Raw genomic sequence first — 25065 nt, 5'->3', positions numbered from 1 at the left:
TAAGACTGATTACTTTACTTACATGTAAAGTTTAATGCCAAACATTTATTTATAAGATTTGAAAATATCCTTTTGGATACTGACAAGACACCTGATTAATAGAACTGCTGTATCCAAATAGCAATTTAACCCATTAAATAACTGTAGGAAAGGTACACTTATTGGACTGGTGAGAAATTATTATAATGTAATGATCTTTTTTAAAGTTTTCAAATCCATGTATCTTAGATACGTGGGAAACATTGTTTCCAGTTTATGAGAAGAATAACTTAAGACTGCTTATATTGGATGGTTCTTAAGTCCCCTTTACAGTTTTGGCACATTAGCCGCGTTCACACTGCGGTACTTTTCCCACAAAGGTTCATGCGAACTTAGTTCATGGTCGCGTTGACACCAAAAAGAGCCGGTACTAAAAGTAGTTCATGCGAACCTTTTTACCCCCTCGAAAGTCCCTGCTAGAGAGCAGGGACTTTCGAGGGGCTCTTTTTTGAGAAAAATGCTATATTCCTGATTGGCTGGGCGGATTGCAAACCACGCCCCGTAAAACTCCCCAAAAGTTTTGTGAAGCCGCCATTTTATTATCCTCGCATTAGCATTATTAGCATTAGCATTAGCCCAGCGCAGAAACGCAGAGAGACTCACTTATGGCAACACAAAATAAAACATGGGAGCGGTGGAGATGAGGAGGTGTCGGCGTTCTGGCGATTTACTCGGAAGGTCCCCGGAAGGTCCCCAGTCCCCAACTCCGGGGACTTCCGGCCGGGGACTTTGGGCGGCAGTATACGCCGTGAAGTGGGTTGCGGCCTGCCAGTAAACCCAAAGCAGAAGAAGAAGAAGTGACGTCGGTGGCTTCATTTGCCTAATCCACCCCCAGGGACTTATTCTGGTGTGAACGCGATCTGTACTTAGTTATGAACCTTTGTGGGAAAAGTACCACAGTGTGAACGTGGCTATAATAGGCAACAATAAAACATACAGTTAGTCAGGTGAAGATAGTCAGGAGGGAAAAAAGAGGATAGGGGATAAGAAACAGAAACGAGTAAAAATTGAAAGATAACATGTGAAAGGAACACATCAGAGTAAACTCACTGGTGTTGTGGTCGACATAGTACGGTCCGACGGCGGGGTCGTACGCCTCCTCCCATCCCACCGGCAGCTCATCGCCAATACAGTCAGCAAACGTCAGAGGCTTCGTATGCCTGGAGAAAAACCAATAAGAAGAAAGACTCAGAAACAGAATCCACTGTGATCAACAAACATCAGAACAGAGTTCACATGTAAAATCACAATATGCAGCCACATAGGCATCACATTGTATGCATACATGAAAACATGTCAAATAATATATAGTATTATTCTAGAACATAGGTGGGAATGGAAGAAAAAAGAACAGAACATGACAAAAAGTATTTGATTTTTTACAGGATTGTTTGATCTTTTTATAATATGTGTGCTTTTGTGTTAAAACTAAGAAGTGGAATAGTTTCTGGGAATCATTGTTGAAAAACTAAAACATGGATTCATCCTGGCTTAATAAAAGCAGTTTCAGGAGGAGGTAGTGTGTGTGTGTGTGTGTGTGTGTGTGTGTGTGTGTGTGTGTGTGTGTGTGTGTGTGTGTGTGTGTGTGTGTGTGTGTGTGTGTGTGTGTGTGTGTGTGTGTGTGTGTGTGTGTGTGTGTGTGTGTGTGTGTGTGTGTGTGTGTGTGTGTGCGTGTGTGTGTGTAGGGGGTGGGTAGTCTGGAGTTTCACTGAAGTCCTCTATTCACCTCAGAGGGGGGAGAAGGAGAAAGGGAGGGGGGGCTTTCTGTAGCTGGTCACAATAGGAGGAAACGGGCCCGTGGCATTCCACAAGCAGCGCTGACGCATCGCCTGGAGGTTTCTGGGGCAACCCTCGGCCTTACAGCGGCCTTACCCAGAGTGCACTGCAGCTGGGATGATCAATTCAACCCCTCTTACACGCTTCCACATAACTGAGGCTGAGAGCCAGCGGGTGTAATCCCACCTGTTGTTGCTCAATCTATACTGCAACAAGTGACAATCGCCATGTATCGATGGGAATAGATTACAACGTAGTCTCTCGAGTATGACCTTCCTTACTTTCTAAAGTGTAACCAAAAACTTTGTTAAAATATTTTTACTTCTACTGGTACTATTATTCATCAGGGCTGATATCATCAAGATTAAATCCTTGAGTCCCATATTTAGAAGGCTTTTAATCAGCTCCATTTATCAGGGTATATGAAGGAATCCTCAAGTCAACTTTAATACCTTTTAAAAGACCCTTTTCATACATTTTAAGACCTCATCGCCACTTCAAGTTTTAACCGGTTACATTGGCGACACACTTTACCTCACATTGACTATATACTAGGGATGTAACGATATATCGAATATCGCGGTAAATAAATGTCTCGATACCGTCGTGAGACTGACAAAATATACCGCGATTTTACTTTATTTAAAAAAAAAAATTAAACCTTTATTCAACCAGATGGTCCCATTGAGATCATCAATCTCTTTTTCAAGGGAGACCTGTCCAACATGGCAGCAAGTAGGTTACATCATGAACATAAAACAACAGATAACAATAAAGGACATCGTATTTACAGGGCTACATGTACACACCTAGAGACATAGACAAGTACCAACAGTATATTTATATCTCGCCCTGTCAATAAGCCTCACCTTCTTGGCAAACACTGTATTGTTTTTGAAGTGGTGGAGAGACAATGCACAGTTTTACCCGCTGCTGTCACCCATGGCCAAAGCATATCTCTCTGTCCCAGCAACATCACCAAGCAAGAGAGTTTTTTCCACAGCAGGGGATATTGTAAACGCCCAAACATCCCAGCTTCTACCTGGAAATGTGGACATGCTCATATTCCTAAAAGATAACCTTGATGACGCTGAGTGAGTGAGTGAGAGTTGAGTTACTTGAAAAACTAAAGTGAAGCTTGATTTATTCTATTGCAGGGTCTGATTATTATATTGTTGACACTTTAAAATACTACTATCCTACTAAAATGCTGTACAAATCAGATTTATTATTTTATAAGAAAACAAATTCAAGTAAAAAAATAAATTTAAATAAATACATTTCAATATCGCGATAAATACCGTACCGTGGACTTTGTATCGCGATATTATCGTACCGTGAGTTTTTGGTATCGTTACATCCCTACTATATACATTATGGATTGTCCTTCCTCCTTATCTTCCAACCATTTGTACGCAAACTTGCATTTCCCCATAACGATGTTGTTTAACAACCGGCGTAAACGGGCCTTCGCGCGCTATCAAGCAGTGAGCGTGCGATGTCCTGTTCAGATGACGTCAAACCCAACGGGATGCCATCAATAAACTACACAGAATCACACTACACACCTACGCGTGAAAGGCGCTATATAAATTGAAATTATTATTATTATTATTATTACGCAATGATTACATTCAGGCAAACTTTAGAATACAACCTCTTTGGACAATTTATATACTGAAAACAAGCTACAACATGTAAGACCTTGGAAAATGCCGTTTAATAGCCTTTATTTTCGCTAATTTGATTTATCAACTTTTAATACTTTTTAAGACCCCGCGGACACCCTGATATATAAACCTAAGATAGTGTTTAAAGGAAAAATTAAATATAGATTGAGAAGAAGCAGTCTTTTCTTTGTTTACAGAGGTCAATGCTCCACCAACAGGGGAAAAGAAAAAAGATGTGAAAACTAAACTCTCAAAACAAGGATAAAGTTGCCCACTAAACGTTGAGGTGTATTTCGTTGCAACGGGTGCAAAACATTATATTTGTATATTCTAGCATTTGAAGAGTCTTTCTTACATGTGTTTGTAGGCTGGATGATATACAACAGTCTCATCAATTTGAAACAATAAATATCCTTAATGTCAAGTGTAAATTACTTTAACTTTATAGATGTTATACAAAAAAGCAAAAGGATGCACCATTCCAGGTAACACACACAAAAAGAACACGTATTGTACATTAAATCTGCACCTTTTGCACAATAACTTTGACCTGCACACATACATGTAAATATAGTTAACAACCCGGACTCAGATATGTATATTCATTTAATTAAATTCTTTATTTACCTGTATATAGTTTTAATTGTATCTTTAGTTGTATTCATCTTGTGTGAACCTGTACTGTACTTTTGCTCTCACTCTGTTGCTGCTTAAACTCCTGAATGTCCCCACAGGGTCCATAAAAGTCCACCTTATATTATGTTCCTAAGTGTTGTCCAACATGTTTCTGTAACATCACATAAACAAACCACATTGATTTCATGACGAGAGTAGAAAGCTCTTCTCTCTGGCTTTTCTCCTCTGCTGCCTCTTGTGTTTCGTGACAGCTATACAAACAAACCCCGAGCAGAAACTGAACTGGGTCCTTTTTCAGCTGATGAATAATGGAAGGGGCCTGGAGAAGACCCCCTCAGCTCCGCTCTAAATTTAGCTCAGGAAGACAGGGAGGCTTCTGCCAACCGCTGATCCCCCCCCAAAAAAGCCGGCTGGCTGGCTGGCTCTCCACATCCCATTATTTGATTCCTCTTTCCTCTCACCCGCTTAATCCTGTCATCTAATGGCGAGCCGAGGGGAGTCGCTGACCTAAACTCAGCACTCTGTCACTGCTCTCTGAGGAGAGGAGGACCAGCCTCCATTTCCCCGTCAGTCACTCAACAGAAACTAGTAGTCCTTTAACATGCTTCACTGCTTTAGTGGTTAAAGTGTGGGAGAAATATGGACAAACACTTCTATCTGAAGTAGGCCTGTGACCTAAGTGTTTCATTGCCATATCTACACTGTAGCTAATGTACTAATCTCTGGATTTCCTTGCTCTCACTGAGACCTGGATTACTCCATCCACCCCAGCAGCTCTCTCCACAGCATATTCCTTCTCCCATACACCCAGACCCACTGGCAGAGGAGGTGGCACTGGTCTCCTGCTCTCTCCCAAATGGAGCTTTTCCCTCTTCAAGCTACCGAACTTCGCTCCTTCCACCTTTGAATTCCATGCCGTCACAGTAACCCATCCGATACAATTAACCATTGTTGTTCTCTACCGTCCACCAGACGCCTTGGGGGACTTCTTGGATGAATTAGATAATCTCCTCTCACACATCCCTGAAACTGGTCCTCCCGCTGTACTTCTCGGAGACTTCAACCTCCAGACAGGGAAGATATCTGAACTAACATCTCTTTTAACTGCACTACTTCTAACCTCTCTGTAAACCCGCTCCACACCTTGGATCACTTCTTCATTTCATTCTCTCTACCCCTTTCCAAACATAACAAACTAATCTCTTCTCATTCTGCACTTGTCCGCCGCAACCTTCGTTCCCTCTCCCCCTCTACCCTTGCCTCATCGGTGCTCTCAGCCCTCCCTTCCTCTGACTCGTTCCAATTGCTGCTTCCAAACTCTGCTGCATAAACTCTCCTCTCTACTCTCTCATCCTCTCTGGACTCTCTCTGTCCTCTCACATCTCGGCAGGCTCGTCAGTCCCCTCCTGCTCCCTGGCTAAATGACGCACTGCGTGCTAATAGAACCATCCTTAGGGCAGCAGAGCGGAAACGGTGGAAATCCAAACACCATGACGACCTCCTAACCTATCAGGCTCTCATCTCCTCTTTTTCTGCTTCAATCTCTCAGGCAAAAAGCACTTTCTTTCAAGATAAGATCCAATCTTCCTATTCCAAAAAACTATTTTCTATCTTCTCCTCCCTCCTTGAACCCCACAAAGCCCCCTCCTCCCTTCTGTCAAGCGACTTTGTTAACCACTTTGAAAAAAAGGTTGATGATATTCGCTCTTCTTTTTCTGACTCACCTCTACTCACCGCTGGGTCACCAGACCCTCCTTTCACCCACACACTGACCTCCTTTTCCCCTCTCTCTCCAAGTGAGGTTCTTACCCCAGGGCTCGACATTAACGACTGCCCGATGGCCCGGGGCCATCTGGCATTTAGCTCGGGCAATGAAGCCTCACCTGCTGGTTGCCCGATCAGGCAATCTATTATGCCAGTATCATGCAGCTCGCGGATCCAGTAATGAGTGACCCGACAGTAAACAGGATTCTTACACCTTTTCCAAAGTCAAATTCAAGCAATTTTCAAGCATTTTCAAGGTGCATTTTCCAGCTTTTCAAGCATCTTACAGCTGTTGTAAATTACATATTTATATACACATACTCAAATGATTATTTCCCTACCGCACATTAAATCAGATGTTCTTTATGCTATAAACAACCACATGTGTGTTTCGTGATAGCATTCTACACGAGGATGAAAAATTAAAGAAAAGAAAACTAAGTTTAATATTTCAAAATTAGTGACCTGTACGTAGACTGGGCCTCCCATATAACCTGTCTGAGCCAATATAAAACAATCAGCCAAATAACTTTTCAATACATTATTGATTACTATTTTTGAGGTACTTTTAGGTTGGCAGTAAACATAAGTCAGAAGTAAATCGTGTACTTTTGCTCCACTACATGTATTTAATACCTTTAGTTACTTTACAGATCTGGATGAATGATGTGAAATATAACCAAGTGTTAAATCAGACTTTAGTTCCACCTGGAGTAAATCCACAAGCTACCCTGCAGTATACAAAGCCATTCAAACTAGCTGCACCTTTACCAGGTTTGAGAACACTTTAATGATCAATCTTTATAAAATATATCATATATATTATTCTGAAAGGGACCAATCTGCACAATGACTACTTTTACTGTCTTTAACTATATTTTGATGAGAATACTTTTCTACTTTTACTTGAGGAACAATTTGAATGGAGGACTTTTACTGTGACAGAGTACAAGATCTGAGTACTTATAATTTCACTACAAGATCTGAGAACTTGTACTTGTACTCAAGTACAATATCTGAGTACTTATTCCACCTCTGGTAGCATATTAGTCTGAATTGTAGCCACAAAATCACGCAGAGCTGCATAAAAATAGACTCACAATGGTAACAAGTGGAAAATAATATTTACAAATGTGTACAATTATTTGTAGATAATTTTGACTACTCAAGACACCCGTCTTATAAATCTTCAAAGGAAGACTGTGTTCATTCTATAATTACATGGGATTAAAGCAAAATGTAGTTTTACTTGTATAATACTTCAATTTTATATACAAGACAGTTTGTTTTCATCTGTTTTCAAATAAACAAAGTATTGGCTTTCAGAATATTAAACTTGTTTCGGCAAATTCAGATGATAAATACAACTTTGAAGCTTCGGCATAATTACAAGAGGAGAACGGACTAATGTAACATCACAGCAAGCAAAACAACAGCCGGTGTTTCTTGTAAGTGTTTCCCCGGTACACAAACGCAAAAATACACAAACACACTCGCGAGCTTCCCCCAGACCAGAAATACAAACGAAAATGTGTCTTCGGGTCAATGTGACTAATTTCGATAGATCAAGTCACATTTGGTTTAGGCACGAAACATACTAGGCCTACCAGTAGAAATACATTGCTTTCAAAATCGCACTGTGTCGAATCAATAGATTATATTTCGTGACTATAACACGAAATGCCGTGAGTGCTTCATCCTCTGAACACCACAGGATGGCGACTGTAACGCACATAACATAGGTACGCTCCTCTGAAATGATTGTCCCCTCCTGCAATTATTATTATCCCTCATCGAGTTCGCTATTCAGCTCGCTAACGTTAGCTTAAACAAACATAACATGCAACGTTAGCCTAATCTAAAATGCTGTACTACGGCGTACCTTTCATGTGGCTCGTCAGCGCAGACTCTCCCATCGTTATTTGTTGCAAACTTTGCAGGAGGCTACTCGTGGGCTTGACCCTCGTCTTAGCCATGGCTTGTATTTGTCTTCTGCTAGCCAACGCTCGTTGAAACTGCAACCTCCTGGCACACAGTCATCTATCACTCTCATCAGAATGCCCAGGTCACACGTAACACAAACACTTGCAGGTCGCGCGCATAGCGCGGGAGGCCGCAGCGGAGCTGTTTTATGTAGAAGCGAAGCAATTATTTTCTTTTAATCTAAAAAGCGAACTATTCAGTCAGGGAGCAATTTATTGTAAAGGTAAAGCATTTACATTTTCAAGCACTTTATCTCAATTTCAAGCACCATTCCCAAAATTCAAGCACTTTCCCAACCTTGAAAACACCACGTCAAATGTCAAGCATTTTCAAGGATTTCAAGCACCCGTACGAACCCTGAGTAAAACTAAACATATCTATAACTAGTTTAGGTAGTTTGAGAGGTAATTATAATAGCTACGTGTGATATTCTAACCTGAAGTGTGTGTTTTGTTCCGCTCACCGCTGCATGTGATCATGCAGAGCTGCGTGTCGACTCGTCAGCAACAGCTAATCTCTCTCTCTCCCGTCAGATTAGACTTCACTCGCGTTTATGTCCATATCGATCAGATCCAGCTAGTTCTAGCTAATGATATGACTACCTGCTTATTAAAAGACACCTAAACAATAGCGTCGCTATGCAACTGGGTGAGGCTGCAAAGTATAGCGCAGCATTATGCATTTGTTTACATGCCCACCGGAACCCAGAGGCATTACCAACAGATCAACGCACAATCAACCCATACAGGATATCTCTTTCTCCACATTACGTGTTAGACATTAGAGTTGACTATTCTTGTCTGTCACATACTCTTCTTGTCTGTCACATAAGTGGCGCAACTGAAGCGGTATTGCGCTAAAGGGAAATGATTTTGACTACAGGGGTCCCTCAGGGCTCTGTTCTTGGTCCCCTCCTCTTCTCCTTGTACACAAACTCGCTCGGATCAGTCATTAGCCCGCATGGTTTTTCATACCACTGCTACGCTGACGACACCCAATTAATTATGTCCTTTCCCTGCTCAGAGACCCAGGTCGTCGCACGCATCTCTGCTTGTCTAGCGGACATCTCTCAGTGGATGTCTGCTCACCACCTCAAGCTCAACCTTGACAAGACTGAACTGCTTTTCCTTCAGGGAAAAGATTGTCCCACTCTTGACCTAACAATCAACCTCTATTGTTTCCCCGACACAGACTGCAAGGAATCTGGGTGTGATCCTAGATAACAAACTGTCCTTCACTGCAAACATCGCTGCTACAACCCGCTGCTGCAGATACACGCTTTACAACATCAGGAGGATACGTCCCCACCTGACCCAGAAAGCGACGCAGGTTCTGGCCCAGGCTCTCGTCATCTCACGCCTAGACTACTGCAACTCCCTCCTGGCTGGTCTACCTACATGTGCCATCCAACCTCTGCAGCTCATCCAGAATGCAGCGGCTCGTCTGGTCTAGTCTGGTCTTCAACCTTCCTAAATTTTCCCACACCACGCCGCTCCTCCGCTCCCTTCACTGGCTTCCGTTAACTGCTAGAATCCACTTCAAGACAATGGTACTTGCGTACCATGCTGCGAATGGATCTGGCCCTTCCTACATCTAGGACATGGTTAAACCGTACACCCCAGCACGTGCACTCCGCTCTGCATCAGCCAAACAGCTCGCTGCACCCACACTGCGAGGGGGACCCAAGTTCCCATCAGCAAAAACACGTGGGTTTGCTATCCTGGCTCCAAGATGGTGGAATGAGCTCCCCATTGAAATCAGGACAGCAGATAGCTTGCACACCTTCCAGGGAAGACTGAAAACTCATCTCTTTCGACTCCACTTCGATCGATAGATTTACTAACAAAGAATTGCTAACAAAGCACTTATATACTAATAAAGGACTGGCTTATCTAAAGCCAGTTGAGTAGCACTTGAAATGTTTTAGCTCTATGAAACCTGATGTACTTATATGATTCTGTTTTCTTCAAGTTTGTATTTTGTTGGTCGAACGCACTTATTGTAAGTCGCTTTGGATAAAAGCGTCAGCTAAATGCAATGTAATGTAATGTAATGTACACATGATGACAATAAAGCCTTGAATCTTTAATCTATCTAAACATGTATAAAAACATACCTTGATTTTACCACAACAATGACGCAGAAATACAGTTTGTTCTGTCAAATGTGTTTCTTATTTTCTTACGCATTTCTTTCCATACATTTTAATGGTTTAGTTTAATGGTTTAGTTTATGAAGTGCGAAACATTTTTGCAACTGCTGTTTTTTCCTGAGTTCAACGGCATGGGAAGATATGAAAAGTCACAATTATCATGGCAATTATTGTTATTCGCGATATTATCCAAATAATCATTAAAATTAGTTACTCTTAAAGTGGCACTAGAACATACTGGAATACAAAGAATACGTGCCAAAATAGCTACGCCATTTAAAACTAGCACAAAACCACCAGAAGATATAATATGTGGTGAGGGTATAATGTGTTTTTGTTATGCTGTCAATGATAAAAATTACTCTTTTGTGTCACACGGACAACATTTCATTATCTTTACTATCCTGGGCCTGAGATAGTTTTATCTCAACTATGAGTTTTGTTGTCCAATGGTATAACACTTACAAGACCAACAAATGAGAAGAAGTCAACACATAGCCGCTATGATGTGCTCATCCACTAAATCAGGGGTGGAGAACCTCCGGCCTCCGGGCCGTATACGGACCGCGAGACCATTTGGTACGGCCCTCGAAGTAATTTATAAACACACGCAAAAAAGAAAAAAATGCGGAAATCTAGACCACAAAATAATTAAACAAGCGAGGACCTGTTTTTCCTGGCCAAGGTCAGGGTCCTTGAACACAACACGAGCCGAGCCTAACGTGTCATCACGTGGTATATGTCTCTTCTGACGGGTGTAGTGCTTACGGAGAGCACTAGAACGCCGCTCCGGCACTTACAGTACCCATAAGGAGCCGTACACATGCCGCAGTTTTTGCGTGGCTGTGTCTTTAGTTGAAAGCCCAGTGGCGATCTGTTAATCTGTCATACAGTCAATACCTTTGTTGTTATTAGCGTCTGGTTAGCTAGCTATGCTAACGAATATAAGAAGCTTTTTCTACAACCACTGAGGTAAAGGCACATCTTTATATGATCATTATAGTTATAAAAAAATAAGAGAATAAAGTAAACGGGTATAAAATACTATATGACAGTAAAACAAAGTTGTTATTAATAAACAAGAATACAGTTTGAAAGGGGAGTGATTTGTAAAATATCCATAAAGAAAAAGAAATCTGCTTACAGTTCTGCTTCATATGGGTGTTGAGAGATGTATCCATACTGTAGATAATAATAATAATAATAAGTTTTATTTCGAGGCGCCTTTCAGGACACCCAAGGTCGCCTTACAGTGCATTTAAAAGTTTAAAAGATCTCCTAATGTTGCTCTCAAAGTGCACCAGATTGATGCTTTTAACTTCAACATTTTAAAAAAAATCTTCCCGGGGGAGCATGCACCTGGACCCCCCTAGAGGAGGTTAGTTCCCCCCCACTTAAATCATGTTCACATGGATAGGAAACTAAATACATTTGCACACATCTTGTGTCCATATCTTTCTGTTTTGGTGGTCATGCCACAACCGTGCACGTGCATGCATACACGAGTTATGGTAAGATATCTGGATGGTTGCTTTTTCTTTCCACAGCATGAAAGAAAGGTTAATGGGCTGTGATTTTAGTATTTTTAAGCAGAGGTCAATCATTTGTATGGCCCTCGGAGGATGTTGAAAAAATTGAAATGGCCCTTGAGAGGAAAAAGGTTCCCCACCCCTCCACTAAATGCATCCACACTGGTTACACAAGAGTCGTCCAGATACCTAAGCCAAACACATTTTACCAACCGCAGAATTCTATAATACAATCTAAATGGAAAATATTTTCTCATAAACCAGATCTACACAGAAATAAAACATGGACTGGTAAAAGTAATGCATGTATACTGTATACAAGTGAAGTCATAAGCCACAGCAGCACCCACAATAGTGCTAAATTGAAACCTCATTATTTGTAGCTACATGTACCCCGTTTAGTGCTCAATTTTCAAAGCTTAATATTCTGAAAGTCATTATTTCCCGAATTACATGACTCATAGCTCCTTTGACCTTGATAGGAGAACATGCACTGATGTAAGGGGGAAGAACTTAGAACTGAGGCTAACTTGTGTTTTGTGTTAAAATTCATTTGGCGGATTTTACACTTTGTTGAGGCTCCTATTGTGTCTACAACCGCAAGCAATATACAGATTTCATCAGTTCCAACCCCCTCAACAATCTGAATATTGAAATATTTTGTATGGGTTAGTTAACTTGCTTTCAAAGCCATTGCTGACAAATTTGAGACTGATCAGATTGCTCAGATGAAGCAGCTTGCTGTCACTTGGATGTCTTGCAGAGTTGCTTGCTACATCCCGAGAGCATCCTGCGCCGAGACCAAGCACTGCAATGTTGCTCATAGTTTTAGGATTTATTATTTCAGGTTAGTCGAGTGAACAAAAGCATGCACATGCACACAAAATCATACTCTCTTATGCAAGCCTGACTAAAGCCAGGATACGATTTTATTTGTTGCTTAAAAGTAGCCACTTTAATCAGAATAAGAAAACTTCATTAATCCCAGGGGGAAATGGGGCTTGTGACAGCTGCTCCAATTTCAAATGAAATAAATAAAAGACAAATAAGAAAAAAACAATCTAAGAAGTTAAAGTAAGAATGTGTAATACAAAATAAGAGAAAGACATTTATATTGTAGAAGTTAGACTAAAACGATAATAATGAGGCAGTCACTGATTTGAAACTGATGTTATGTGGAATGTTTCCTCCTATTATGTCCCGACTAGAGTGTGTATCTCCACCTTACATAACTGCTAAACCTACCAATTAATAAGTACGGGTTTCAGTGGAGAATGTCACATGATAATCTGCATGTTTTTTAAGAAGCTTATCTGAAGCTAACAGAGGAAAACACTGAATTCTTGTGATATTTTGGCATCAAAAGGGTCAGAAATGTATTTGCAGGACATCCATACAGGTGCGGTATCAGCCTCTAAAATCCAATATCAGCCGAGGCCAGGTACACACACACACACCCACCCCACCCCCCCCCCCCCCCCACCAGGTTTCACATACCAAGGTAAACAGCCAGAGTGTTCCTAATGCAAAGTGACAAAGCATGCGACAGCGTGCAAACACACAGGGAGGCGGGCTGCATATCTCAACGGTGAGTCAGACGGCGTATAAATTCCTCAAGTCGAGTTATGAGGCTCCCAACAACACTTCACAGCCGCTCAAGGTCCAACAGTGAAAGCAACGCATACGCACGCACACGCACGCACACACACACACAACAGAACCCTTTTGCTCTCAAGGTTTAATCCGTAATGATTCAGCGAAGAATTCAGTGAAATTGTGAATTTATCATGATTAAGACAAATTACAGCAGGGACTTGCCTCAGTATTTCTGCACATTACCCTCCCCATAAAAGCACGGAGCGTTATCCAGATAACATTCCTTTCAGCTGACGATATGCATTCAATGCGTCACGAAGAGGAAGGATGGATGATATTGCACTTTAAAGAATTTATAAGGGCTCGAAGGCAACTTGGCTGAATACAGAGATTTTCTTCTTTTACTTCTATTGTTCTTCCCTTTTCGTTCCATTTATTTTCTTGTTTCAGTCCTTGTGAAATTCAACAGAAATATTTATAAGCGGAGAATGTTTTAGGAGCCTGTGGCCATCTTTTTATATGTGACTGCAAGACTTAAAAAGAGAACAATTGTTTGTTTTCTTTCGATATTTAGTTTTAAATGGCCAAAAAATGCCAGAATTGTGAAGAAATCTAAATGTAAAACACATGGCTATGTTGGAAAACATCACTTGAAATCAACACCCAATCTTCCACTATATCAGATATTCAACTAAAGAACATCAGATATCTGTTCCTCTGGAGGGCCCCAGGCAGTTCAAAAGAAATGTAAACACACACAGCTATCAGTGTCAAAAAAAAGCTTGCTGTCTTTCTTCATTCCTAAACCACAAATTATAATGGGAAGGTTTTCCAATGACTGCAGCTGTAAAATAAAAGCTGACTGGTGCTAACTTTTTTTTGTATATTTGTGTCTCCTCATGTTTTTTTCTCAGAGAACTTCTTCTATTAGTATCATCTGAACCCGGTTCTGAGCCTCCTGGCAACCCTTGTGATGTAAGCATTTAAGCGTATGTCACTAATGCAACATATAGCATTATGTAAATACTCCAATGTTTCTGCAGCAGTACAGGTAGAAAAGCTTTGCTGACATTTGTAATCCAAAAGCAAACAGCCAACATGTCATTACTCATCAATCACCTGATACATCAGCGGTAAGGTAACACAAAACCAAAAAGGGACATTTTAAATAAATCGCAAAGGAAAAATACAAGAACTTATTACGTACATTGTTTGTGGTGTATTATATTTATTAATATATATATATATTAAGCAATCTTAACCATCGTTGCTTCCACTTCCATGAACAATCAGCGAAGTGTGGCTTTGGTCATATCTAGGGATGGGTATCGTTAGGATTTTATCTATACCGATACCGCTTATCAATACCGGTATTTTTCGATACTCTTATCGATACTTTTCAATAATTTGGTGCTCAAAATTATAAACATGATTACAAGATGTGAAGATTAAACAGTAATTTGATCGTTATCTATTTGTATTTATTATTGAATGTAACTTTTTCTATATCATACCAAGCAGGTGTGAGTGTGTTTGACAGTGTGTCTCTGGAAGGGGGCGGTAGTTAGAGGCAGTTCATAAATCCATGTAAACATGACCATTATTCAGTTAAAACGAGACGCTGCGTGCGCACATCCTAAACCGAAAGCTCCGGTCGGCTAACCATTATATTGCGTTTATTATTTATAATTGTAATGATGGATTATCAGTAATCATTTTAAAGTTACACAGAGACATTGGATTAACTGTTTTTATGCCCACAACTTTTGATCACAAAACAGCAAAGCATAACTATCATCATGGCTACGTAAAGTGAAGTTGTTTTCTCGCTCTTTCCTGGCTGCTAGTTCAGTGAGTTTTGGTCGTACAGTGATGAGACTTAAACCAATGGAATCAGCTTTCATGTGATATGTTGTTTGCGCAGATAAAATGACGCAGAAAAGATCGCTTTTGCCAGATATGTGCTAAAGTAGCCTTAGCCCAGTTAGCCTGTTTTGCTAAGTGTTGATTTAGACTCTTGGTGTTGGACTTCTGTTCCGTGTAGGTAAAATGGTTAATATCGTCTGTTAGCTGAGTTTTTCCCGTTAAGTGGGTATGCATCATTAATAGGTTGTTAAATGTTAAGAAGCCTTGAGACGCTGTTTCTAGCAATATGTTGCGTCTGCCTCTATGGTCTGCCCCCGGGAGTCTCACAATAATAAGAGCGCTGTTAGGAGAGATGACGAGTGGCATTCACAGTGGCCAATCAGAGTGGTACTCAAGTCGGATACGTCACACGGGATGAGGGTTCCCAACCAACCAGAATTGTTTAAACTAAGGAAGTAGCGTAATTCATATATCGATAGCAGCACCGTTTGTCCAACGGCTTAACGGTATACCAATACCGTCCAATCATGTACCGGTAATGACTTAGTACCGGTTCTCGATACCCATCCCTAGTCATATCACATCAAGAAGACAGAAAGGTGGTATCTGTATTAATGGCTCATAGCTCGCAACAGGATTTACTGTCCTGGGTCATTTTGGTTCACTGTTCAGTCTGTACATTATCAGAAAGTCAGGACAGGTGCTAGCTTCCAGAGACCGCACAATCATCTTGTAGTTGCCTAATTTGTATGGCCAACCGTTCAAAGTTCAGAGAAGCTGCCAATGCACGAAGCAATACATATTTTGCATTTTAATTTGATGAATAGCTGATAAAATAGCTGATTAACCCATTATTAGAATAGTTAAAACATGTAATTTTGATATCAGAACAATAGTAATCAAAGTGGAGGAATAGAGTGGAAAATGTGAAGATATTTGTAGGAGACAAACCGATTTCCAGAGTTGATTTGAAGACACAAGTCTGACACAGGTCTGAGCTGCACATGTACAACAGTATCATAAATGTAGATAATTGAAATTAAACCTCCCCTTAACCCTAGGGAACGGCATTTACAACAATTATATTAAAATGTTATTGTAGTATGTTAGAATGGCTATGATCAATCGATTAGGAACATGTAAAAGTACAGAGAAATGTGTGACAATAATTGAAATGCTATTAAAAAAGTCTAGATATGCATGGTAATCTGAGCTGACCTGAATAGCAGAATATATTTAGGAGTTCTAGCTTTTTATTTGAGCCTGCAACAATAAAAACAGTGTGAAATTGTTTGGGTGAGAAGCACCACCGATATCTGCCGTCAGACGGCACATTTCAGGTGAGCATTATTGTTGTGAGCAGCCTCAAATGATAAGTTATAGGATGGCTGGTTACGTATTAGAGAAAACTAGAATGCAGCAGGCCAGCCTCTGTGCAGTGAAGTTAACGGTTTGCAGGGCTGCACTTTGACCCCGTGCACCTTGGCAAGCAGTGAAAGGGGTTTTAGATGAATCAGGCCTTTGGTTGGCGAGTGTGCGCTGCTCTGTCCGTCACGTCGTGCGTTTCAGGAGTGTGTGTGTGTGTGTGTGTGTGTGTGTGTGTGTGTGTGTGTGTGTGTGTGTGTGTGTGTGTGTGTGTGTGTGTGTGTGTGTGTGTGTGTGTGTGTGTGTGTGTGTGTGTGTGTGTGTGTGTGTGTGTGTGTGTGTGTGTGTGTGTGTGTGTGTGTGTGTGTGTGTAAGGACTTTGTTTGGGAAGGTTTCTTGGTATGGTCTTTATCGCTGCCTCTAGGTGTAAAATGTTGTGTTTCCAACCCATGGTACGACTGTTTGACTCACTTTTGATACCAGGACACAAAGTAAGCCTAATACAATAAGTACAGAATTGGTGCGTCTTCTCACACTAACCTCCCCACAGAAAGAAAAAAACTTCCCCTAAGCCTCCAGAATTCCAGACATAAGCCATTAAAGGGATTTTGTGTCAAAGTCCGAGGGGTCTTAAGTAACTGGTAAAGATGAAAAACCAGTCCCACCATGAAAACTGCCCCCCCCTCCATACTGTGGAGGCTGTTTTGTACAAGTGGGACTGTGTCATGTCGCGCTGCATGCTTAGCACGCTAAGCCTATTACACTGATGGATTTCTATGAGAGAGAGGAAAAAAGGTAACTCACACCTGATTTGTAGGGATGCACGATATTGGTTTTTTGAAACCGATACCGATACCGATAACTTCCTGCTTCTCAAGACCGATACCCGATAATAATATAATATATATATATTAAATATACCTGTAGTTTTTGCACACCTGGTGGTAAAAAAAAGACTAGTAGTGAGCAAATGACATGAGCATTACTACTATGAACAAAACAAAGCCAAGAACAGTTTTGACTCTTCAGTGACCATATTTATTTTCCCAAATAAACTTCTTGCCTTTTTCAAAAGCCTCGTCGATAGGTAAAAGCCCCGGTGCCTTTGCAGCTGGCTTTGGATTCACCGCTAGTTTAGCAGCGCAGGCGTCTTCGTACGCTGTTAACACACCATCGTAGCGATGGCGATGTTTCAGGTGACTAATCAGGTTGGAAGTATTATAGCTCGTTGCCTTTTTCCCTCCTCGTGGAACTTCTGCATTGCATCTGTTAATACAAATAGCAAGCGAACTATCTAACTCTGAAACTTTGAAATAGTCCCATACTACCGACAACATGTTTGTTTACTGTCCTGGCTTCACGGCCGCACACCATTTACGTCACAGCCAGGCATGAGTTAGGGAGCGCTGGATTTGTGAAGAACTCCCCTCTTCCTAAACCACTAATACCACAGTACTGGCAAAACGGGAGGAGCCGAGGGAAAAACAAGCAGCCCTCATCCCAATCCACCCACACCGCAGTAGTTTTTTCTTTTTTTTCACCCAAAAAATACATTTTATATTATCGGGGCTATTAATACTTTTATCGGGTTTATCGGGATGACGTCATAATTCCTAATATCGGACCGATAATTATCGGGCCGATAATTATCGTGCACCACTACTGATTTGTAATTGCAGGAATTGAAATTAAGCATGCTTTTATGGCAAATAAAATCATGCATTTCTCCCCTTTAACAAACTCATTGAAGTATTTTGTAAAAATATTTGGAACATGTAAGAGTGTGCAGTGTTTCCCACAGATCAGAAATATCGCCAGAACCTCGCAGCGGAGTTACTGCGGAGCGCATAAAGCAGACCCTTCACGCGATAGCAGAGCAAACAGGTACAGGAGGGGTAGTTAACTGATCGCGGATGGCGTCGTGCTCGCGGACGGATAAAAAAAAGATAAAACCTAAATGGGTTTTAGGTTTATACTATATACTTTGGCGGACGTTAATATACCTGGGCGGCGCGCCCAAGTAAAGTCTATGGGTGGGAAACCCTGAGTGCGTCGACTCCACCATCATATATTTATTTACATGTCCCACCAGGACAACTGTAATATATTATATATATTGGACTCCAAATGGTGTATATCTTACGGTAATTGACTTCCATCCATTTCACTCTTGTGTTTAATATTCAAGGCAGGCATTGGCTTCCATTGATTGTAACTATTGTGTTTAACCTTATAGGGGCCCGATAATGCTTTTTAGGTTTTCCCTTTCCTGTAGTGTGTTATATAGATTTGTGTGCATGTAAATGGTCTGCAAAGGCTAAAATGTATCAATTGGACTCCTTTGTTTACTTCCACGACATAGTGACATCACTACGTAACATTTGTACTTCTTTTGGCCAGTGCTCCAACACATTGTATGTGATAGGCTAATAGCAGCGTGACATCTCTTCAGCCGGTCAGCTAACCAATCAGAAAACAAGAAATATTTTATGTTTTGTGATCATTTTTTCTGCTGTACCGAAAACGTACCGAACAGAACCGTGACCTAAAAACCGAGGTACGTACCGAACCGAAATGTTTGTGAACCGTTACACCCCTACTAAATACTGATGGTGATGTTACGTGATTTGTGGTTCATTAGTAGGGCAGGTCATTGGCACGGCGCTTTACTGAGGTCATTTGTGTCGCTATTTAGGTGTTATGAAAACAAATACAACATCAAGCTAGCATTCATAAATCAAAGTACAAATAAAGACTCCCAATTTGCATTATATTACACAACCACACTTAAAATAAACCAATAGTATCCCCAAGAGAGTGTATTACCGGGGATATTTAGAACAGGTACTGACTCATGACAAGGTTTCTGGGATTTCTAACAGGCTCTTTTTTTAATGACATGAGGGTGTCTTGCCATCTGTTTACTCCCTGCCTCCCGTTTCAAGGCTTATGAGACAAAAGCAGAGCACACTGTGAGAAGGAACACCATGTTTATCATCCCCTAGATGTTCTTGAAGCTTTCAGAATACGCCAAAGGATGACAATCAGCTTCAAGGTTGAATCAGTAATTCAAAAAGCTACCTGCAGCTCTGACAGCAGACATCATATTTGCAGGAATGTTTACTGCTCTTGTACTCATTAGGATGATCTCTTATTGTGATACAGACTTTTATAACCCTCACTTAAAGGTCCCATGTCATGGCCATTTCCACTGATCATAATTCCATTGTTGTGGTCTACTAGAATAGATTTATACTGTGCAATTTTCCAAACTCACATTGGTTTCGCATACAGCATCTCTGTAAAGTATGTGTATTCACTCTCTCCACTAAACGGCTCGTTGCAGCTCTTGCCCCCACCCTCCCTGTGAGCCCAGTGTGCTCCGATTGGTCGGGACCAGTCGGGACGTTGTGAATCGCGCTGAGCTCCGTGGAGGTGTGATTTCCTTGTTTAGCGATACACAGCGAAACACAGCCAAACTCACCCTGAGCACACACAAAGTCACAGCCGAAGTAAAAACAATAAGTGTGGCTTGATATTGAGAAAGAAAAAGGTTGATAAACGCTGTGACAATGGGTCTGCAGAGAGAATTTCGCCGCGATCCCAACTGTCTGTTATCAGCCTGCAGCCAGGGAGGAGAGATCAGCAGAGCTGCCTGCACTGAGTGTGTGAGGAAGTCCGTGGATTGGTCCATTTGGACCAATCAGCGGGGGCTTAACGTAACGGCTCCGTGGACGTAACGTAACGGCTCCACGGATTGGTCCATTTCGTTCCGGGGACGAAATGACATCATGATGTACCCGGAAGAATCATATGGACAGTGACGTATCTCCAACGAGGCGTTTTGGGGAGGCATTTTCTGTGTTAGAGTTTTACTGGCTACATGGTGTACTTTGAGGGTTTTGACTCTGCACACCGTTTACATGCATAAAAACCTTCATAACACACAAGGGGACGGGTATTAACCAGAAAAGCATGACATGGGACCTTTAAAGCCGTTTCCAGGTTAACGACCAGTAAAGCTCTTTTCACAAAGGTAACTGAAAAAGGCAGCAGGAAGCCCCAGGTGTGTCTCAAAGTGGACATTGTGGGTATACTTGCGGAGATTGGTCATATTAGAAAACGAATCGCCAACTATGGTGGTCAGTGTTTCCCATACATCGATTCATTTGTTGGCGGGCCGCCACAATTAAATATCGTCCGCCACAAATAGATCTCGTTTTTTTTGTTTCTATTTTTTATTTTAAAAAAATGTTGGTGGTCTAATGGATAGTGAGGTGGGCTGATGATCGGAAGGTTGCGAGTTCAAATCCCGCCTGGAACACCACCACTAGTGTAAGTCGCTTTGGAATAAAGCGTCTGCTAAATGCCTAAATTGTAAATTATATTTTTGGGAGAATAAACCCCACAGATCCTCAACTCTGGTGTGTCTCACTCAACTCAACACAGAGCAACAAGAACGTTGTCTGCTACAGTTGCCATGAACTTGCATGTATTTTGTTATTTGAGGGGGGGGGGGGGGGATGCGTGGGCCACCCGAAATAGAATCAAATTCTGTGGGAAACACTGATGGTAATCAAATAAATAATGTTACTTCTTTAAAAAAAAGTCCCAAACATTGTCTGGTTCCACATTCTCAGATGGGATGATATGTTTCTTTGTCATCCAAAACAGAATACTGAATGACTTTAAGGTCAGTATAAGATTAAGTCGGGCAAAATAAGACATTCAAAGCCGACCTTAAGCTGTTGATAATTACAATGGTATTTCTTAAATACATTTTGCCTGACAAAAGGTCAATGTATCAAAACTTTGCTGCCTAATAAATTGACTTCACATTTAAAGATAAACAAATAATTAACATGTTGAATTGCCTTGTTTTGTTCGACCAACATCTCAGTCCAAATGTCCATAGTCTCAGTATTTAATTGATTGTTAGGCAACAAGTTTTTGCATTTGAGGAATGTTGACAGTTTTTTGGCATTCTTGCTTGAAAGTTTTTCTAAATAAACATGGATTATAAAAAAGTGAATGATTAATTTGTGGTCTAATTGTTGCAGCTCTATTTTGAATGCTCTTATGTCGATTATTTTCCCCATCCGTCTCTTATTTTTTGTATTTTTTGTATTAAAAGATTACACCTTTAGAGAGAGACTTAAATTCACAATATTCCTCAGAAGAGAAATAACCACATTGCCTGAAGATGAAAGTGTGATGCAGATAAAGACCTAAAGTAAAAGACTTCAAGCCAAATCCTTTGGGATATCTTACAGGTGCTTAAGACATGCTAATAAATACAATTAAAGAGATTTGAGAGAAGACATTAAAGACAACATGAATTACACTGTATGAAAATATTTTGGCGACATTGTTTATGACTTGATTTGTGTACCAAACAACTAGACATAGCGCTGTAACACGTCATAAGGTTTGGTGATGATGGTCATACTAGTTTTAGGTATAAACATGGGTGTCTAGTTTTTAGAAGAGGTCTGATTCAGCATCTTTATCCCAGAGCGGTCGGATGATAGATGGCGTTGGATGCTTTGCAGAGTACATTTTGGCCTATTTTCAGTAACTACTGTATACTAGGCCTTCATGTTTCAGTTACCTTTCTAGCAACACTGCCAAACACTCACTAGATCCAGATGCTCTGATTTTGCTCACATCCATTGTTAAACATCAACTGAATATTTGGCTAGTTTGGACTTTTGGTTGGACAATATGAGTAACTCTTGATTTGCATTCTTAACATTTGCAGGAGAAAATAGTTTTATCATTAATCACATTCAGAGATACATTTCAAAACTAGTGTTAGCTGGAAGAAGGTCCAATATGAGCTTTAAAGAAAATAAATGTTCTTCCAATTATGGACATTCTGCTAATTTAAGTAAATGTCTGAAAAAAACAGCCTATCCATCCTTGGTAGTAAAAGTATTTCCAATTTGTTTTCCAATTAGCTGTTGATATTTCTTTTGGGAGGGGGCTACAACTTTGTATTTGCCACTGCTGCATTGAATTGTGTTGCATTATATGTAATAATCTATTTACAGTCTATGGTGATAATGCATATTTGCAGGGGTTGTCCATTTCAATGTCCTATTTCCTTATATGAATATGCACAAGTCACATTTGTATTATTTTAACAGGACAGGTGATTTATTTCAATAAGGTGCTTGTAGCTTGACTCATGATAACCTGCAGCAGGTCAAAGGTCATCCATCTTTCCAGTAGTTTTACAACCACACACACACACACACACACACACACACACACACACACACACACACACACACACACACACACACACACACACACACACACACACACACACACACACACACACACACACACACACACACACACACACACACACACACACACACACACACACAAAATAATATGTAAACATTTGAAATGTATGTTAATGTTGTTAATTATTTTGTATTGTGATGCTTTGGCAACATTGTTTAATTTAACTTTCATGCCAATAAAGCCCCTTTGAATTGAATTGAGAGAGAGAGAGAGAGAGAGAGAGAGAGAGACACACACACACACACACACTCCTACCTGTCTCTGGGGTCGATCCAGCTGGTGCAATGGTTAATGTGGTCAACGTAATAGACTTTGCCATCAAAGTCTCTGGCCTCCTCCCAACCCTCAGGTAGTGGCAACTCCTTCCTTGGCATGTCAGGCGAGTCTCCATGTAATTAACTCCTCTCTACTCAAAATCATAACGAAGGGAAACCATCGCTTTTCTCTGTCATCATCATCAGCAACAGTATCAGAAGTTATTCCCAAAATTCCCGGTTTGATGCAGTTTGGATTAGGCCATCATAATAATAATCCATAATAATCCACAGATTAACAAGGAATCAAACCTAAAAAAAGGGGGGGACTGTTAAAAGAAACTCAAGAGGATAAAAAGTAGTTCCTGCAGGCTGTGCATCAATTCTTATCTGAATCATCCGTAATATAAATAATAACGTGGCGCTATTTGACGAGTTTTTCCAAGTGCATGTTATTGCAACTTTTCCCTGCAAACTTTAAATGTGTTTTAGTGATAACTTCTGAAGTTTAACAATTATCCGCGGTCCACAAAACACCAGCTTGTTTCAACAGAAAGCAAGAAAGTCCTAAAAACCTCCAGATAAAACAGAAATGATAAAAGGGCTGGTAATGTGTTCAGAGCAGCGGTGTTTCACAGGGAGAACCGTCCCAAAAGAATTCCTCTAAAGTCCCCAAACTGGACTCGTTTCTTCTTCTCTCCGACAGGCCACCATGTTTAGCAGCAGTAACCGATGCTAGCCTCGGGGAAACAAACAGAGTAAACACCGCTGAGAGAAGAAAAGTAACCGCTGGATCCACAGTCGTTACAATCCGGTAAATCCTCCAGAAACTTTGTTCGTTATTTTTGTTTAGTTATCCGTTTAAAAGCCGGACAGGAGAGGAGCAGTGGCAGCGGCGGTAAAGTCTTTCCCCGAGTCCCGATGACTTCGGCCGGTTCGACCGCTGTCAAGATACAAACATTCACCACGACTTCCGGTTATTGTTTCAAAAATAAAATATGAATTGAGAGATTTGGTCAGCAAAATAAGACTTCCGGTCATACTTTTCAAATGCAGAATCAGTGATATTAAGTTACTGAGTACATTTAACTCAAGTACTGTACTTAAGTATCATTTTGCGTTAACTTTTGTACATTTTTCTAATACAAATGTTTAATTGTTTTATTGATTTATAATTGTTTCAGTTTCGTTGTTGTGTAGTTTTAGACGGTTTGACGACTTGGTTTCTTTTAGATTCCTATGATATATTTGTATCTACAAATAAAACAAAATCAAATGAAATAGTGTGTTTTATACCAATAGCCCACTTGCCTTCAAGGATTCGTGGATGAACAAACTTTCAAGGCAACACTGCCCTCTGCAGATCCAAATGTAGAACTGCTTAATGGATCAACTTCATATTCAATAAAGTATGACTTCAGGTCAGTTTTACAGGATGCATTTCTCCAGTTGATTTAGCTTTAATAAAATAAAAAGAATATCCTGATAGCAATTTAGCCTCAACACTTTGAATATGACACGTTAATGTATAGGTATGAAAAGCACTAGAGGCATAATGTAGTTTAAGTGTTCAGCAATTCAAAACATATTGATTACATAAATGCTAAGATTAATTAACATTGACAATATTATCACAAAAAGATAACTCATTACACACAGTTCAACTGATACGAAAAACGTACCTACTTTAAAAATAAATTAGCGCTTCCTTTATTTTGTATGAATATCTTTGTGAAAATCAGCAGTTTATCATTGAGAAGTATTGATTGTTTTCACCAGCTTCCATATCATGTGACTTAATTACTCCAAAGCAATGCAGATTTATATTACTACACTGAACCAGATGGATTCGAGACATTTCCAAATATTTAAACTTAAAAATTACAGAAATTAAATATTGAAATAAGCAAATAAATGACTTGACTCTAGATGGAGCACTTCACCTCTTTGTCTTCACATCACTTTAAAAGAGACAGTGAGGCTTTTACTGACGCTCAGAAAAACGATGGAATCTGTCAGGTCAACACTTTTTATACATAAGCTTTATCTGATGTTATCTTCCACAGCCTGCTCTCACAACTGTCTTTTTGAAATTGTTATATATGTGTGGTATAGAGTAA

General features: G+C 40.4%; 1 protein-coding gene across 1 annotated transcript in view; it reads right to left on the bottom strand.

Annotated features, from left to right (window-relative positions):
* Positions 1–23884, bottom strand: part of wwc1 (WW and C2 domain containing 1) — a 77425-nt gene extending 53541 nt beyond the window's left edge. Inside the window, 2 exon segments of the mRNA XM_034098497.2 lie at positions 1090–1199; positions 22947–23884. Of these exon segments, the coding sequence (XP_033954388.1) occupies positions 1090–1199; positions 22947–23065 (229 nt within the window). The 5' untranslated portion in view covers positions 23066–23884.
* Positions 23885–25065: the final 1181 nt, after the last annotated feature.

Source organism: Pseudochaenichthys georgianus, chromosome 14, assembly GCF_902827115.2.
Source record: "Pseudochaenichthys georgianus chromosome 14, fPseGeo1.2, whole genome shotgun sequence".
NCBI lineage: Eukaryota > Metazoa > Chordata > Actinopteri > Perciformes > Channichthyidae > Pseudochaenichthys > Pseudochaenichthys georgianus.
This window is presented reverse-complemented; position numbering and strand designations above follow the sequence as displayed.